General features: G+C 44.9%; 1 protein-coding gene across 2 annotated transcripts in view; it reads left to right on the forward strand.

Annotated features, from left to right (window-relative positions):
* The window catches only part of RANBP17 (RAN binding protein 17), a 239136-nt gene that overhangs the window by 129885 nt on the left and 93136 nt on the right, over positions 1-16115 (forward strand). Inside the window, exon 15 of one of the 2 annotated variants that reach the window (XM_037057757.1) lies at positions 10770-10829. The exons of the other annotated variant lie outside the window; for it this stretch is intronic. Within the exon in view, the coding sequence (XP_036913652.1) occupies positions 10770-10829 (60 nt within the window). The remainder of the gene's footprint in view (positions 1-10769; positions 10830-16115) is intronic. 2 annotated transcript variants of the gene reach the window in all.

Consider the following 16115-nt stretch of genomic DNA (forward strand, 5'->3'; position numbering starts at 1 on the left):
TACCTACCGTATTTTGCCATGTATAATGCACACCCACGTTTTGGGCCCAAGCTTCAGGAAAAAGATCTTTCATTTTCATTTTTTTTTAAGAGAGAGAGAGAAACATCAATATATGCTTGCCTGTCACATGGCCCCCACTGGGGACCTGGCCCGCAACCCAGGCATGTGCCCTGACTGGGAATTGAACTAGTGACCCTTTGGTTCACAGCCTGCGCTCAATCCACTGAACTATACCAACCAGGGCTCATTATCATTTTTAATTCACTTTTTATTTATATATATTTAGAAACAAAACCAAGCATCGTATTCCAGGGTATTATTTTGCATACAGGTATCATTATTGTTTTTTAGAGTTATACTTTTAACACATAGGCATAAATAAAAGAATTAAAAACATGCATATAGATATGGAATTAGCAGTACCTGTGTATAATGTGCATTCTTATTTTTCCCTCAAAAATTTAGGCAAAAAAGTGCACCTTAAACACGGCAAAAATACGGTACTTCTGCAGCACAGCTGGGGCAGAGGGGCTCCTTTCCCACACTGAGCACTGACTTTTGGGACTACGGATTTAGAGGTTTTAGGTACATGTTTGACTGAAATCTTATGAGCAGATGAACCTTCCCCAAGGAACTGTGAGACTGAAAATAGAGAATTAGAGAAATGAGAACCCACAGCCATGAGTCCATGAAGGTAGGACTCCCAAGGAGAGGAAACTCATGGCGTCAGAGTCAGCGAACGTCCCGGAAGGATAGAGGCTTGACTGCTCGGTGGCCCATCCACGCACTGCCGCTGGACGCGCTGTAACCCACGGTCCCCACGGGGCTCAGAGGCCTCTCCGTGGCCTGCATCGAGCCAGTGTCCCGAGGCCTCCGAGCTCCTCCTGGNCAGCCATGAGTCCATGAAGGTAGGACTCCCAAGGAGAGGAAACTCATGGCGTCAGAGTCAGCGAACGTCCCGGAAGGATAGAGGCTTGACTGCTCGGTGGCCCATCCACGCACTGCCGCTGGACACGCTGTAACCCACGGTCCCCACGGGGCTCAGAGGCCTCTCCGTGGCCTGCATCGAGCCAGTGTCCCGAGGCCTCCGAGCTCCTCCTGGCCGGTTGCAGCTCTCACAGCTTTCGTCTGTCCGGCTGGCTCTCACCCTCTTCCTCTTAGATTCTGCTTTCTCTCTTTCCTTCGCTCGTCCTCCAGCCACCGCGATTCCCGTCCTCCATTCTTCTACTCGGGTGTTCAGTCTTACAGTTCTCAGTATTTAGGTTTAGTCATTAAACTTAGTTAAGTGATAATGATAACGACAATGCTAGCGTTCATTTATTCTTCACTGTATATGTCAGGCACTGGGACAATAAGCTTTTACGTGCATTATATCCTATGAGCCTCAAAATAATCTTGATGATGGCGTTCTCACCCCAGCTGGACGGACAGAGTGACTTGACCGAGGACGCACGTGATTTGGTGTTTAGGTCTGGGTCCAAACCCAGTAAAGGGTGAGCGGTAATTCCCAGTATCATTCCTTAAGTGTTTTCTGCTCCGTGTCCTCATTTTTTAAACCAAGTTTGAGACTGTCCCTATTGATTGAACATGGATTAGGTAGGGTCAGAATTCATGGGGACAGAAACAGAGATTTTATTCTGACCCTAGTCACGTTTCTGGAAGAGGCATCATTAATTAAAGCCGTGATTGGTGAGAAACTGGTTTGGAACCAGCCCGTGTTCCCTCTCCCAAGGTGGTGAATTAGAAAAGGACCTTTACAGTAGGTGTAACCATGTAATGTGGGGCTCAGTCAGTGCCCCCTTTTATTGTTTCATTACTTAAGGACTTATAATTACTCCAACATTGTGATTTATAATAAGAAATACTGTGTTCGGTCTGCGTTCCCCTTTCTGGCATGGAGCTCCTAAAACTCTTAGAATTTCCTAAGTGAGTAAGTGCCAGTGAAGGTGTCTTGGTGGTCGTAACAAACCCCTCTCAGCTATACCTGCGTTTTTGTTAAAGAGGTGACTTTTGGAAAGTACCTAAGGATGGGAGCTGACTGCCAGGGGAGCCAACCACGGGATTAGAGGGCTGGAACCTTCAGCCCCGTCCCCTGATCTCTGTCTGGGGAGGGGCAGGGGCTGGGCATAGAGCTCAGTCACTGCCAGTGGCCAGTGACTTCATCGGTGGTGCCTATGTCAGGAAGCGTCCGTAAAAAGTTAAAAGGACGGGGCTTGGAGCACTTGCGGGTTCGAGACCACGGGCAGATCCAGGGAGAGCGGCTCCCGCAGAGGGCGTGGAAGTCGCACGTGCTTTGCCGGAAGCATCTCCTCTGTCTGGCTGTCCCTGTGTTACAGCTCTCGTAGCAGCAACCCAGGAAGGAAGTGTTTCTGTGAGTCCTGGGAGCTACTCTAGCAAATTCAACCCGAGGAGGGAGTCATTGGAACCTTTGCCCTGTACGTGATGATCTGGATTTTCTCTCCACTGTCCCCTGAATCAGGGGCAGTCTTGTGGGACTGAGCCCCCACCTATGCGATCTGACACTCGCTCTAGGTAGACAGCGTCAGAACCTAGTTAGGATCTGATCACTGTCCACTGAGAATCGGAGAAGTACTTGATGGTTTTGGGGGGAAAACACGCTGGAATTACAGACACATGTAGCTGCCTGCTGTGCGCTGGACAGCGATGAGTCCTGCCATCACAGACCCGTCGAGAACGAGACAAAGCTGACAGGTAAGCCTTGCTCGGGATGATGAGGAACGAGCGCTTCGCAGAAGAACAGTGGGGATATATAAGAAGAATCCTAACGTAAGCCCCGGGGGAGGCTGGGGGTTTCTTTTAGTGTGTGTTACATTAACAGGTAAATAAAGTACAGTTAGGATTCGTTGTGTATCGGTGCCAAAAGAGGCCAGAAGAGTCCAGCTGTGTGTTTTCTACTTTCCCATCAAGACCGCAAAACCAAGCTTTGGCCAAGTAGCTCAGTCGGTTAGTGTCGTCCCAAGGCACCAGGGTTGCTAGTTCAATCCCTGGTCAGGGCACAGAGAGGAATCCACCCATGAGTGCACAAATGGCGTGAGACAACAAATTTGTGTGGCTTTTTTTTCTCTCTCCCAAATCAATAAATAAAATTTTTTTAAGATTGCAAAACAAGACCAAGAAAATGAAACATCAGTACACTTTAGATTGTTTGCCAAATTAAAAAGGTTGATGACAAAATGTTCCATCACTTCTAAGAGGGTAATTAGTAAAACGCATGAATTCTGCTGCCCCCCTCCGTTGGTGCCAAGAACCACCCACTACCACTCCGTCAGGTGCCAGATGTAAGTCAAGGTTGTTTTCCAGACAGTGAATAAAATGGCACCCAATAGGAAGTTTAGTTTGGCTCGAGTAGAATAAATGTCCACGAATACATATTTTTCCCGAGCAGCTAGGAAGCAGTGTTGTCAAATAGAACTGTGAACAGGAAGTGGGAGGAGAAGCCATTTTACTGTGTCATCATGAGCGGTCTGACCGTTTTTCATCTTCCTCATCTAAAACAATGAGGCTGGTGACCCCTGTCCTCCCTGCTCTGGTGCCCATTCTCAGAGGTCCAAGAGAGGCAATATGGTGACTGTGAGCCCTCTCCCAGCGGGAGGGAAGGTAAACCCAGTAATTAAAGATTTAAAAGAAAATTTTGTCAATGCGAGAGAGAGAGAGAGGCCATAGAGGAAGGAGGTATTTTGTCAGCTCTTTCTCCTGGTTGCTGATTGAGAATTTTATCATTTCAGCCGCGCTGTGGGGTAAGGTCATGTTTCAAAAAAACACCAGGAAACAAGCGAAAGAGGAATTAGGACATGGTCCAGGGTTCTCGTCATGTACAGACACATAGTTTATAGAATATGATTGCGATGGTAATAATTCCCCTCCAAAGAAATCTGCGAAAGTGAAATGATTTCTTTGAACTCTTCAGAAGAGATATCTTCCACAAATTTCTGATGGTTAATCACCATAATCAAACTGATATCAAAAGAAAGGAGGAAAAAGCAGGTCCTAGATGGAGTGCCATGGAGCGTGGCCTTCGCAGTTGTCGGTACGTAGCGGGTTGTCGTCCGAAAGGAAAGATGCCGTGCAAAGACGTTGTTTGTACTTTCAAAACTGAATTATCGCCCGTCATGCATAATTGAACAAAGCTGAAATTCTGTAGGTATGAAACAAAAAAAAGCCACAGCTCTGATAGCTATTACAGGAAATGGAGGAAATTAATAATAAAAGACAGTACATTACCTCATAAATACATGCTCATCATGAGATTTAGAGGAGCTATTTTCAACCTTTTTCATCTCATGGAACACATAAAATAATTACTAAAATTCTGCAGCACACCAAAAAATAAATAAAATTTTTGCCTGTCTGACAAACATATAGGTATAATTTTGATTCATTCACACCAGACGGCTATTGTTATGTCGGCTGTTGCCACTTTTTTATCTGACAGCATAAGGGAGAGGAGGTCAGTGCCCCTGACTAAATAGTCAGGCACTGCATGTTTTGAAGAATTTTGCGGCACACCCGTTGGAAGTCGCTGGGGTAGAGGGCGAGGGCGTTAAACAGATGCCCTGGTTAATTTAACACGTTAAACCTGGAATTGGAGTGCGGCTATTCCAAAATTCATCTGAATGTAGGTAAACCGGAAAGACAAAATAAACAGCCTGTTTTCAAAGAGTAGGGATTTTAGGCAGTCCTTGTGGATATGTGAAACTATATTCTTTTCAAAGAAAAATTATAATTAAGCAAGATATTTGATGTGAAGATTTTTAAAACAACCAAGTTCCTGTATTTACTAAACCAAGTTCTTTCTAAAAACACAAACTATATTAAGGAACAAATGTGGGTCATTTTTGCCTTACATCCGGCGATCTCCTCGTCATAATTTGTTCTAAGTAATTGCTAGGAGCTGTGATTTTTAAGAGACTCTGTGGTACAAGCAGCATCAATTAGGGGGGAGGTGCTTCCTTAGGTCTTGGTGTTCCCTGAGTGAAGGTTAAAATGACCTTGGTTAGACTCTCTTTCACTTCCTTTTTGATGCATGAAATGGTTTATCGAGACATGTTTTAAAAGAAATTTGGGAGGATTTTTCGAAAGTGCAAATAGCGTAAGAGTAGTTTCCCGGAAAGGGTTTTTTTCTGTATTACATCGACATTTGTGAATCACTTTGTTTTTTCCTTCTCATCAGCTATTTGGTGACAATCCACAGTTTGCCAAAATGGTTAATAGGACACAAATATAGACATTTCATGTGATGTACCATGTAAATGTAAACCTTTGTAGTTCCATGTTTTTGTAGCCAGAGAATTGTTTTAAAAGGCATGTAATTTATTAGCTATCGGTAGCTTCTTTATTGCCTCGCCGCACTGCAGTAATAAATAAAAGAAAGTGAACTGATTTTACAAATGGCACACAAGGTGCACATTTTGTGGGGAAAAGTCTTTTTTTAAAGAATTGGCATTAAATCCTTTTTTGGTGATGACAAAGAGGCTAAGAGTGCAAACTGTATTTTCTGTTTATCGAAAACAGTCTTTCTTTCTCGAGGGCATTTTTTCCTATGATCATCGGGGGATTTCAAAAGCAATAAAGTGTGGAATCATTGTTCGGCTTGAACAGTATTAAAACTTAGGTTTTAATTTCAGTGAAGTAATAAGATTTGAACCTGTCTCACATTACAGCACTGTAAGGCATTTAGCAATTGTATTTTAAAAGAGGTTTTTTAAGATGCAGCTCACTCGTAAGCTAACCGTCTGTCAGTAATTAATAGTTTTTCTCCAGCGTAGGCTGCTGGGATCAGACCAAGAAATATCTGGGTTTTTAGGAACACATTACGATAATTGTGAGTGTTTACTCCTAATTAGCCTAAATGTGTAGTCATTTTTAGCATCTCTGCCTGCTTCAAAGAAAAAGAAGAGAGTGGCATTTAAAGCTATCGTGTATCTCTGGGCTTTTAAAAATATGAATGTGTGTGCACAGATTTCAATAAGCTCTATGCCCAGCAATATTATATGTCAGTTGACTCATTCATTAACCAAGTCTTTCATCCTTCAATACCAGTTCCTGGTTTTTAGAGCACATCGTTTGTATATATAAAACAAAACCCATGTTGCCAGACACAGTACTCTATGTGTGGCCAAACCCACACTGGTGATCGGATTCTGCAGTACTCAACATCGAAACCTACCTTTACTTCTCAAAAAAGACTTGAAAATACAGGCATTTCTATCGAGTCATTTGTGGCGGTGTGCTTGCTGGTGAACAGCTGTATTTACCACTTTGAATTGCCGTTGAAAATCGCCGCCCCTACAGAAGGGAGCACCTGTGTGGTAGTGCACGGTCAAAGCTGCCGTCCATTTTTAACGTTCGACGGTTGAGCTATGACCTTTTATGATGACTGTGAACAGTAACTGCCTCCATTAGCCATAAGTTTTGTTTCTTTATTTTAGTAGATGGCCTGGACTGTAAATATTAGGGAACCTAAAATAAATCAACATATTATCCTAAGGATACAAAACGTAAGAGCTGTTTGTGGTTGGGAACCTTTGACAGATAGTGCGGGTGAAGCAGATGATTGCCTGCCTGCGTGTCTGGTCTCCGCGGCCGTGCCTGCAGGCAGTTTAGTGCTACGGTTGTATATATTGATGTCAGGGTTAGTACTGAGTGGCTAGCAGTGACAGATGTCTATAATTACAGGCAATGCTTCCAGTATTTCTGAAAAGCCAGGCTATGTTGAACAATTATCTTATTTCTGCCTTGCCAAAGAGCATGTTCCAATTGCTAGTATTAGCATGGGTGAATATAACGCTTCATCTGCTGCCTTGGGACAAATGTGGGAAAAGCGCTCGGTTATAAAACACAAATGCAAAATATCTTTTCAACATTTTGAATCCGTCAAGTTCAGTGTTTTCCTAATTTCTATCTCCCAGAATGTTTCTGCTGAAGGAGCCCTGAAATGTAAAAGCGCATCTGGCAGGCTCCCTGGGATTTGGTTTTCCCCTCGGCCCGCGTGGCTCCCTGGTGCCAGTGCCCCTTGCTTTCCTCAGTAGATGTGTGTAAGCGAAGTTGGCTTTGAAACAACTTTCCCCAGGGTGAATTACATTTTCTGACTGATTCCCGTCACAAAATTGGGACTGCATTTCTGTGGAAAACCCCTCAGACCTCTGGATGAGGGAGGTTGTCAAACCCAGACCACGCCGAAGGGTGCACGGCACCTCGCTACGCCGATGGCTTCACGGGTGCCGAGAACTGAGATTCTGGATTTTTGTTTTAACCCTTTATTCCTCATCTTAGTCTTTCTTCTTCAACTTCTTTTTTTGATTATTTTTTAATGTCTTGATGACAGTGGATGTTCAATATCAGGTCAGTTTCCTGTGAGCCATTGGTCCTCCTTGTAAAAATAAGCGCTCCTGACCACGTCCCCGCAGGCTTCCTCTTGGCCCACTGTCCTCGCTCATCAGAAATGCTCGTGCTGGGTGGTCCCAGGTCTCTGCCATCCCTTTTCCTGCCCGTCTGCATTTACGAAACGAAGCTGCAGTAGCATGCCCCCCAGCAGGTGCAGCTGCCTGACACACAGTTTCCAGCCCCAATATTGCTGACGTGCCTAAAGTGCAAGGTGCTGGGTATTAGGTCCATGCTGTAACTTACGAATTCCGTATATTCAGATAATGCAGAGTGAGAAATGTCTGGGAACTATCACTTGAGAATGTTGTGTCTTCAACCTTAATTGAATCTGTACTGGGTTTCTACCTTGGGCTTGACCCTTTTGTGAGGTTATTCATTACGTTTCTCATTTAGTCTTCTCAGCAGGACTCTGTTTAGTAGATGTGATTATCTCCGTCTTACAGAATACGAAATAGATTTCAGGAAGGTTATAAACTTGTTTGGAGGCAGACTCTGGGATTGACCAAATCATCCCACTGTGGGCCCAGGGTTGCCTTCCACGGTGTCGCATTGCCTGGGCCCGTATGTAGACTCAAGTCCAGGCACGATCAGGTGTAAGTGTAATGTTTGGTAAACCGGCAGCACAAGTTTGATCCCCAGATTTGCCGCTTTACTTCCCAAGGAAAACACCTACCTCTACAGCCACAGACTGGACCTCTGGTCCTGAGGAGCCGTCGGTGGTCACAGGAGAACTGAGCTAGGTCCTGGGTGTTTGATGTAATCCTTCCCTACTGCAGGGAAAGCAACTCCGCTCATGGTCTGGTGTCAGAGAGCGATACTGTATTTACATCCGAAAGGCGTTTCACTTCTGTTCTTACTGAGCCTGTCACACAGAATCCGGGTGACTTTGGTTAGTAACATGGTGTATGTTTCAGGTGTACAACATAATTCTGTCTCTGTATAAACTATGCACACTTGTCACCAAAAGTCTGGTTTCCATCCAGTACCATGTATGTGGCCCTTTACCAAAACTCCCGATAACTGTCAGCTAGTGGTCGTGTTCTGAAACCAGTCGTCTGCATGCACTAATTTACCAAAGAAAACTTGAGAATTGGGTGGACTCACTGGTCTGAACTGGGGAGACTTTGATAATGTGTTGGTCACCGGATGCCAATATCTGGTCACCCAGTAAGCTGAGAACTTACCCAGGAGATAGAGGCGTTTGTGATGACTCCCAAAGAGGAAGATGGGGGCTCGAGACTGGGAACTTGTGTGATGCAAACGAGCCCTTGAGATAAGACACCACCTGCCGCCTCCAGACGGTTCCTCCCCTGCCTGCTTTCCCAACGCCCGTCCTGCTCCTCCTCCTATAAAAGCGCAGGTATCGGTAGAAGGTACGGTGGGAGTTAGGCTGGCTTTCAGAAGGGCTCTTTCCCCTCCAACTTGCTTTGGGGAAACCCTTACTAAAGCCACTCTGGTGCCAACTCAGAACATGAACCTGTTTTCTAGTGTCTAGTTCAGATAAAGCACAAAGAAAAGAGATGGTCATCACGGCGCGTGCCTCATAGCCTTAGTGTCAGACTAATGTTCCATTATATACTATTTAATCATAATAGCAGCCATCGGCTGACCACCTGTCCTAATGGCTAATAGCTAATGTTTATTTGGTGCTCACTGCGTACTAAAAACTTTCCAAGCGTTTCTGACCCCGGGCTGGCGGTGCCGTGTATAATACAGCATGGGATGACAAGAATAATGTCGATAACAACTCACATGGGAATTTTACTGTGTGCACAGCCTGAGTGCTTTGCATAAATTAACTACTTTAATCCTCTCAGATGCGGTAATTTAGGTCCTACGCTCATCCTCGTTTCACATTTGAGAAAACTAAGGTTTGAAGGGTAAGGAACTTGCTCTAAGCCACTCAGTCAGTGATAGAATCGAACTGGTCTTGGCCTTCGAATGTGTCCTTAACCACTTCACTGGCCTGCCTTCCAGTCTGTGAGAGAACTTGTCGTGACGCTGTCCTTCCCACTTTACAGATGAAGAACTAAAGCTCTGTGAGGCTAATTCATTTTAACCAGGATTATGGAGTCAATGTATCGGAATAAAAGTGTTCATTCGGTGCCTGTTTGGCCAAGCACTGTGCTAGGCTAGCCAGTATCGGAGTCTGACTCCGACCCTTCCATGCGCTGCACTGCACGCACACTCTGTGGGTCCTTCCAGGTGAAATCATCTAAAACATGTACTCAGTTAACTCGCTCATTTCTGTCTTCTTACGGAGAGACGAATGTGCTTGCTTGGCAACTGTGTCCACCATGTGGGTTTTTGCATATGTCGTGGCTAGTTCTCAACCGAGAAGTATTCGCTAGGTAGACCAGGCTGCAGGCGGCACTGGCCTGTCCCACAGACACCACCTGCTCAGAGAAAGCAGACGCTAGTGTCCAAGGGCCTTCGTGGCCCATCAGAAGGTGAAGCTGACCCACTACCGTGGGTAAGTTAAAGTTACTGCAAACTGTAAGTTAAAGTTACAGGCTAGTGTGAGAGACAAATGACAAGGGACGAAGGACTGTGGGAACAGGATCTTTGAGTAAAATGTGGGATGACTGGACAAGGTAGCAAAAATATAGCTGATGGCATTGACTCTCCCCATTTATTCCCTGAGCCCTTACTCCTCATGTCAGGTGGTCCTTCCCAGAGCGACAGCGGGGAGATCTTGTAAGAGAAAGGCACAGGAGTAATTTAGAAAACGGGACATGTTTCAAGGAGGCAAGGTAGAGGCAAAAATAGGGTCGTATTATCAGGAAACGTGTGTGAAAAAGATAAAGATGTTAGAGGTGGAAGTAGGGACCCAGTAAAGATCGCAGTCCCCACTGTAACCATAGTTTGGGGAGGGCGTATGTGTGGGAATTGGACTCAGTGGCGGAAGTCTCAATCTGATTTGCTTACCCTCTGACTGACTGTAGAAATGAGTTCCATTTGTTAAAGATGCACTTTTACCCGTGAGGAGGTGCCCTGGCCTCCTTAAATCATTAGCCCCACTTGCCACGCTTGCAAAAGAGAGTGTCCCGTAGGAAGCAGTAGTGCTAACAGATTCTTTTACAGAGTTCTGTCAATATTACTTATAATTGGTTCTTTTTTAGGGCTATCCTTTAGTAATTGGATTCTTGAAATAGTCCATGGAATCCCTCTAACCACACCTAGGCTTCAAACAGCGCTTTGCCAGGCCTCTGCGCGTGGCCTCCAGAATAAATCCAAGTCCCAGGAATATGTTGAGGGGCAGCCACAAAGATCCCGAGCCACATTCTCCCTGTACCTGAGGTTGGGGAGGCCTTCTGCTCTTCCCTTCCCTCCGACGCCAGGTCCCTAAACTCTGTGCTTTTTAGGTTGTACGCCTGAGGAGTGATGTGTCCAGAGTTCCAGAGAAGGCTTGGAAGGTAGTGAAGGTGAGTTGGGTTGCTGGTTATTATGGTGGGTCACCAGTCTTGATTCTTGTCTCAGCATAGCCCCAGATTCCTGGTACCAAAACAGGCACATGCTGGCAGTGACATCCGTAGGGGTGCGTTGTCTTGGTTCCCCTTTGTGTGCAGTACGTAACCCTGAAGGGTGGGTGTTTTATAACCGAACATCCACTGGCCAGCTAATAAGCCGTATTAACTGCCAAGTCTGTTTAGTGCTCTTGCAGAGTGTGAAAGCAGCCTATGTTTCCAGATCGTAACATTTCTGAAGCTGCCAGTTCTAAGCAGGTATTCCTACCTGAAAGGAGAACGTTTTATGTGGCAACTGTTACTGAGCAGTATCTGGTGCACATTGTGTCCTGTGCGCCAGAACCTGTTTGTGGCCAACATTCTGAGAAGTACGGGCAATTAGCGTCACACACATCTTTCCTTGGCTGATTCCCTCCACCATTGCCCTCCCACAGACTTCATCCAGCGTCCACTTCTGTGCTCCAAGATCTAATCATGGCATCTTGTAAATTGCTGTTGCAAAAAAATTGTAAACGAAGTGCCCTAAATGCCCCTTGAAATCATGGTCTCCAGACCTTCTACCAAAATTAGTCAAGCCCTCTTCCAACAGCCTTATGCCGTAGCCATGGTTCGCTTCTTACTGTATGATCTTGGGAAGATAATAATCTACCCAGGGCTTCGCCGTGGCTTCAGCCACAGAAGACGAGTTTAACAGAAGCTTGGCCCCCGACACGAGGGAGCTGGCAGCCAGCGGGAGCGAAGCTGTGTCAGGACAAATGCACACTGCCCATCCTCTCTAGTTGGCTTCCAGCTGGCTGCGCCGCAGGGGCCTTTCTACGGGCAGCGGATCCTGTGACCAGTAACTGGTGCACTCGACCCGGGTCCCTCTTGGCTAGCGAAGGCCTGTCGGGAGACATTAGGCTCATGCTGGTGGAGATCCTTAGTCAGCGGCTCCCCGAAGGAAAACGAGGCAAGCCGCCAGCTTCTGCTGAACAGGTGGTAGTTAGACCTTAGATCTGGGCGGGGGTGGGGGCGGAGAATGGCTCCCAAATTGCCAGTGTTGCCGGTCTTCCCCCTGTACCTGTATTCCTCTTCCTAGCAAATGATTGTTTGGACACTAATCCGAACATATCTCTGGCAGCATCTGGAGCCCGTCCTCAGCAGTCTGGATTTGGGCCCAAGTGAGGAACGGAAGCCCCACTGGGGTGCAAGCAAAAGAGGAAGCGTGTTCTTAGCCATGCATCAGTGGAGGCCCCTGCTGGGAGAGGGGATTATCGCAAGGCAGCAGGCAGCCCTGCACCCCAGCCTGCTGGGTTCCTGCTTTGTGCCACAGGATGCGGAGGGAAGGGACGGGAGGCCAAAGGGGTGGCTCCGGGTTTTCTTACACAATAGCTTGTTCAAGCAGATTGGGAATGCCTCTTAGGAGCCTTGTGAGGTATGTGTCCCCTCAGCAAGATGGCCACCGCAGATGGTGGGCTCCGAAATTCCGGGTGAAATTAGTACTTCCCGTTCGTATTTATTTTATACTTCCATAGCCAGCTTTTCTTCATCAGGTGCCATTCTGAGTAAGGCAAGCAGATTCCTAAACATTCACCACTTGCTTTCCAACATATCTTACGGTTTCAAAATTACATTCTGGCAAAAGATTTTTTTTACATGGGATTTGGGTCCCGTATTTTGTGATGTTACCTTAGATGATAGGGGAAAATTAATCAGCCAAGATTGGTGTGGACCTACTCGCTGTCACTAAGTTTGTGTGTTTCATATGTGGCAGTGGTGTTTGTACCGTTAATTCTCTTGTTGTGGTCATGGGGTAATTGTGCTGATCACATTTTATTCTGCTTCGATGTTGATGAAAGAGCTTAGTATCTTTAGTTCGGAGCCTTTTACCTGCAAGTGATCAAGTGCTCTGCCCCCTCTTCACTTCCCCCCCCCCCCAGAAATGGCTGTCTTACAGAAAGCACTACATCGACCTCAAGGGCACTTGAAGCCTACGGCAAAAAAAATGGAAATCGGTCTCTTGCTCATGACAAATGAGTTCACACTCGGTTCCAAAATTCTTTTCCAAAGGGACGTTAATTCTTTCATTATATTAGGTCCTTTCTGGTGACAGATTTTGTTTTGCCAAATTACAACCAGCTAAAAACAGTCTTGATTGGTAAGTCATCTCAATAGATTGCAGGAATGCTTTAAAATGCATAACAATTCTTTTTAATTTTGTGGTACCGATTTTGTATTATCGTGTGTGGATTTTTCAGCCTAAACTGGTTCAGGAATACATCATCTGACGGCAGAATACTTTGTAGCTGATTCTCACAGCCCTGCTAATTTTCTGCGTGGAGCCTGCTTGCAAACGCTCTTTGAGAGCAGTTATAGAAGGCCTGGGGGTATTAACTTACTGTAATTTTCTGAAGATTCATTATCCAAAATCTTAATTCATTATAACAACTCTTATGAAAACCTGCAGAACCAGTTTTTCTCTTTTATTTTCTTATTTGCACAGAATGAGCGATTCATTGTTCTTTTTAATTTGTTTCATGTGGTGCTTTTGAGTACATTTCATAGAGGGCTGTTATTGAATTTCTGTGCCTGTCATTATATATCCATACAACCTTTAGGAACTAATATTCCGGGTTTCCCAGTTCTGTAATCTACTTCAAATTTAAGGATTGACATAATTAGTTTCTTCAAAGTTATAACCAGAACGTTAGAGACAGCGCTGCGGAAACTGAAGACCTAGGATTAGGGTTGGAAAAAGAAAGGAGTTTAAAAATGATCACAGCACACACTTTTATTCTTTATTAAACTGAATTTACAGCTCCAAGTCTTATTGCTATTTATATGTTTATGTCCTTGTCTTGGACTTCTTATCTCATCCGCTTCCCTTTTGAAAACCAGATAGAAGGTCATTTAAGTTCCCTGCGTGTGTACAGGCAGAACCTGCCGTTCTGTTCCTTGAGGAGGTAGAGACGTTTCTGGTGGTCACTGAAGCATGAGGTGCATAGCCAAGGGTTCTGTTCTGGAAACTAAAATCTCCTTCACGTAACATGAGCAGAGATAAGAAAGCACACATGTTAGAACCGTTTTTTAGGAACGTGCCTTCTCAAGTCTGTATTACTGGTAATGTCTTACATTTCTAACAACTTCCTGTATCGCGAGAGCCAGAGAGATGGATGGCTGGTTACAGTGGGCCATTTTTCTGTCTATTCAGGCAGTAACTAGAAGTGGAGAGAATTGGGTTTGTGTCATGAAATTTTGAAGCTTTATACCTTTACCAAATACCATTGCTGACCTCGACTAGGGTGTGTTGACCGAACAGAAATGAAAAGATTTCTAAGTTAACACCAGTTTTAAAGTCTTGTTTGTTTTAGCCCTGTTCGTGCCATGTCAAGAGCTTCAAGGTAAGCTCCTTCTCATCCCACTGTATTTTTTCTGTTATTTTTCATGAACCTGTCTTGAAAAGGCAGTAGCGGACACCTTGAGCCCCTGCCGTGAGAAAAGTTTCCCGAAACGGAGTGGGAAGGGACGCGGCGTTTGTTGAGTGACTACTAAATGCCAGTCTCAGTGTCAGGGATCGCCATTTATTTTTCCCGAAAGCCCATTAAGAAGGCGTTGGGGTCATTATTCCTGTTTACAGGTAGGAAGCCGAGATTCAGAGGGTTTGAGTAACACCTAGTTAGCGGTGGACTGGGGGGCAAATCCAGACTTTTGGGACCAGAACCTGGGCTTTTTCTTTGTCGCTAAATTCAGTTCTTACCAGTATTTGCGGGCATGTACTTGTAAGAAACAGACACCCGCCCTGCCCTCAGGCAGCACATGCTTGAAATGCCGGAGGGAATAGTTCCGCACAGGTTTGAAATCCCGGAGGAAAATGCATCTTCCATATTCACAGGGGAGGGCATTCCGAAACGAGATGGCACCCTTTCACACAGTGTGAGGAGTACCAAGAACGGGCCGGCACAGCGGGTGCTCCGAGCTTCCGGAGGAGAGCTGCTCTTACTGGGTCCCCAGGAAGAGCTTCTTCCAGAAATATTATTGAAGCATTAAAACCACATCTTTTTGAATAACAAAAGTTTGCCAGTGGTCACCTCTGGTGAGTGGAATTTGGGGTGTATTATTTTTAGGAAAAAGGTACTCTAAAAGAACCTTCTATGGGTTGTTTTCATTTTGTTAAATTTAATGAAATGGAATCAGCCGAAAGTAACATTTGAATATTACCTTATTTGAGCCATTTTACATTTACTGAGTATTGGCCGTGAGAGGTAAAAGACACCATCATCTCTGCCCATAGGGAGCTTGCAGTCTTGTCGAGAAATACAGGTACATTAACAGCGGGGGGAGAGAGGGAGGAGGGCACCGGCTGACAGGCAGAGACTGGGTCCCGACGTAAGCGTCTCTGAGGATGGGAAACGTATAACCAAAAACGTGACTGTTGGTTCCACTGCACTGCATCCTTCGGAGGCAGATGGACAATACCATGAGCGTCGTCTGTTACTTCTTAGATGTTTTGCTCATTTTTCACTGTGATCAAATTATCTTAATTCTAGGATAAAAGATTAGGAATCTGTGAACTAAAGTGAGTTTTTACCTCGCCTTGCATTCCTATGCTGTCTGTATCCTTTCTTAAAATCAGCATCATGATGTAGCTTCTTCTGGCTGTCATAAAAATTAGGTTTGATGAAATGATAGAAGTTTTAGATAATGTCAAAACCCATAAATAGTGTGTTAGAATTTTATCTGTAGAGAACTTTCATTTGCTCATTTTATGATAAACAATTTTATAGATCTTTTCTCACTGGGCACATCACTTCCCACCCCCAAATTATGTGTGTCTATGGCGAAATTAAATTCCAAATGTTTGAAGACATTTTCATATTTTCTGTATGTTCTCTGAATGACAAGGTGCCTTGGAAAATGTGAGACAGCCTTTTAAAAGAAATGCAGTAATCACACATTGATTTTAAATGACCCTGTCACACAGGAAAACAAATCAGATTGTTGCTCTTAATGAGCTTTTCAATTTACTATTCAGTAGATCAGATAAGTGGATTTAAGAGGTAATGATCCTGTTTAGTACTCAGGCTTGACTGTCAGATCCTAGTAGAGGAGAGGAATCCCTGGAGACGAAAGCGTTGACACAGTTCTGGATGGGGTAATGGGAATCAAAGCTAATGGATGATAAAAGGAACCGTGCGAGTTAGAGGATAATTGTGGATTAAAGCGCTGCCTTGTGTCAATGTTGACTGTTTTTTCTAGTGTCTTATT

Source organism: Sturnira hondurensis, unplaced genomic scaffold (genome assembly GCF_014824575.4).
Source record: "Sturnira hondurensis isolate 20B ecotype Veracruz unplaced genomic scaffold, ASM1482457v3 Scaffold0009733, whole genome shotgun sequence".
Classification (NCBI taxonomy): domain Eukaryota; kingdom Metazoa; phylum Chordata; class Mammalia; order Chiroptera; family Phyllostomidae; genus Sturnira; species Sturnira hondurensis.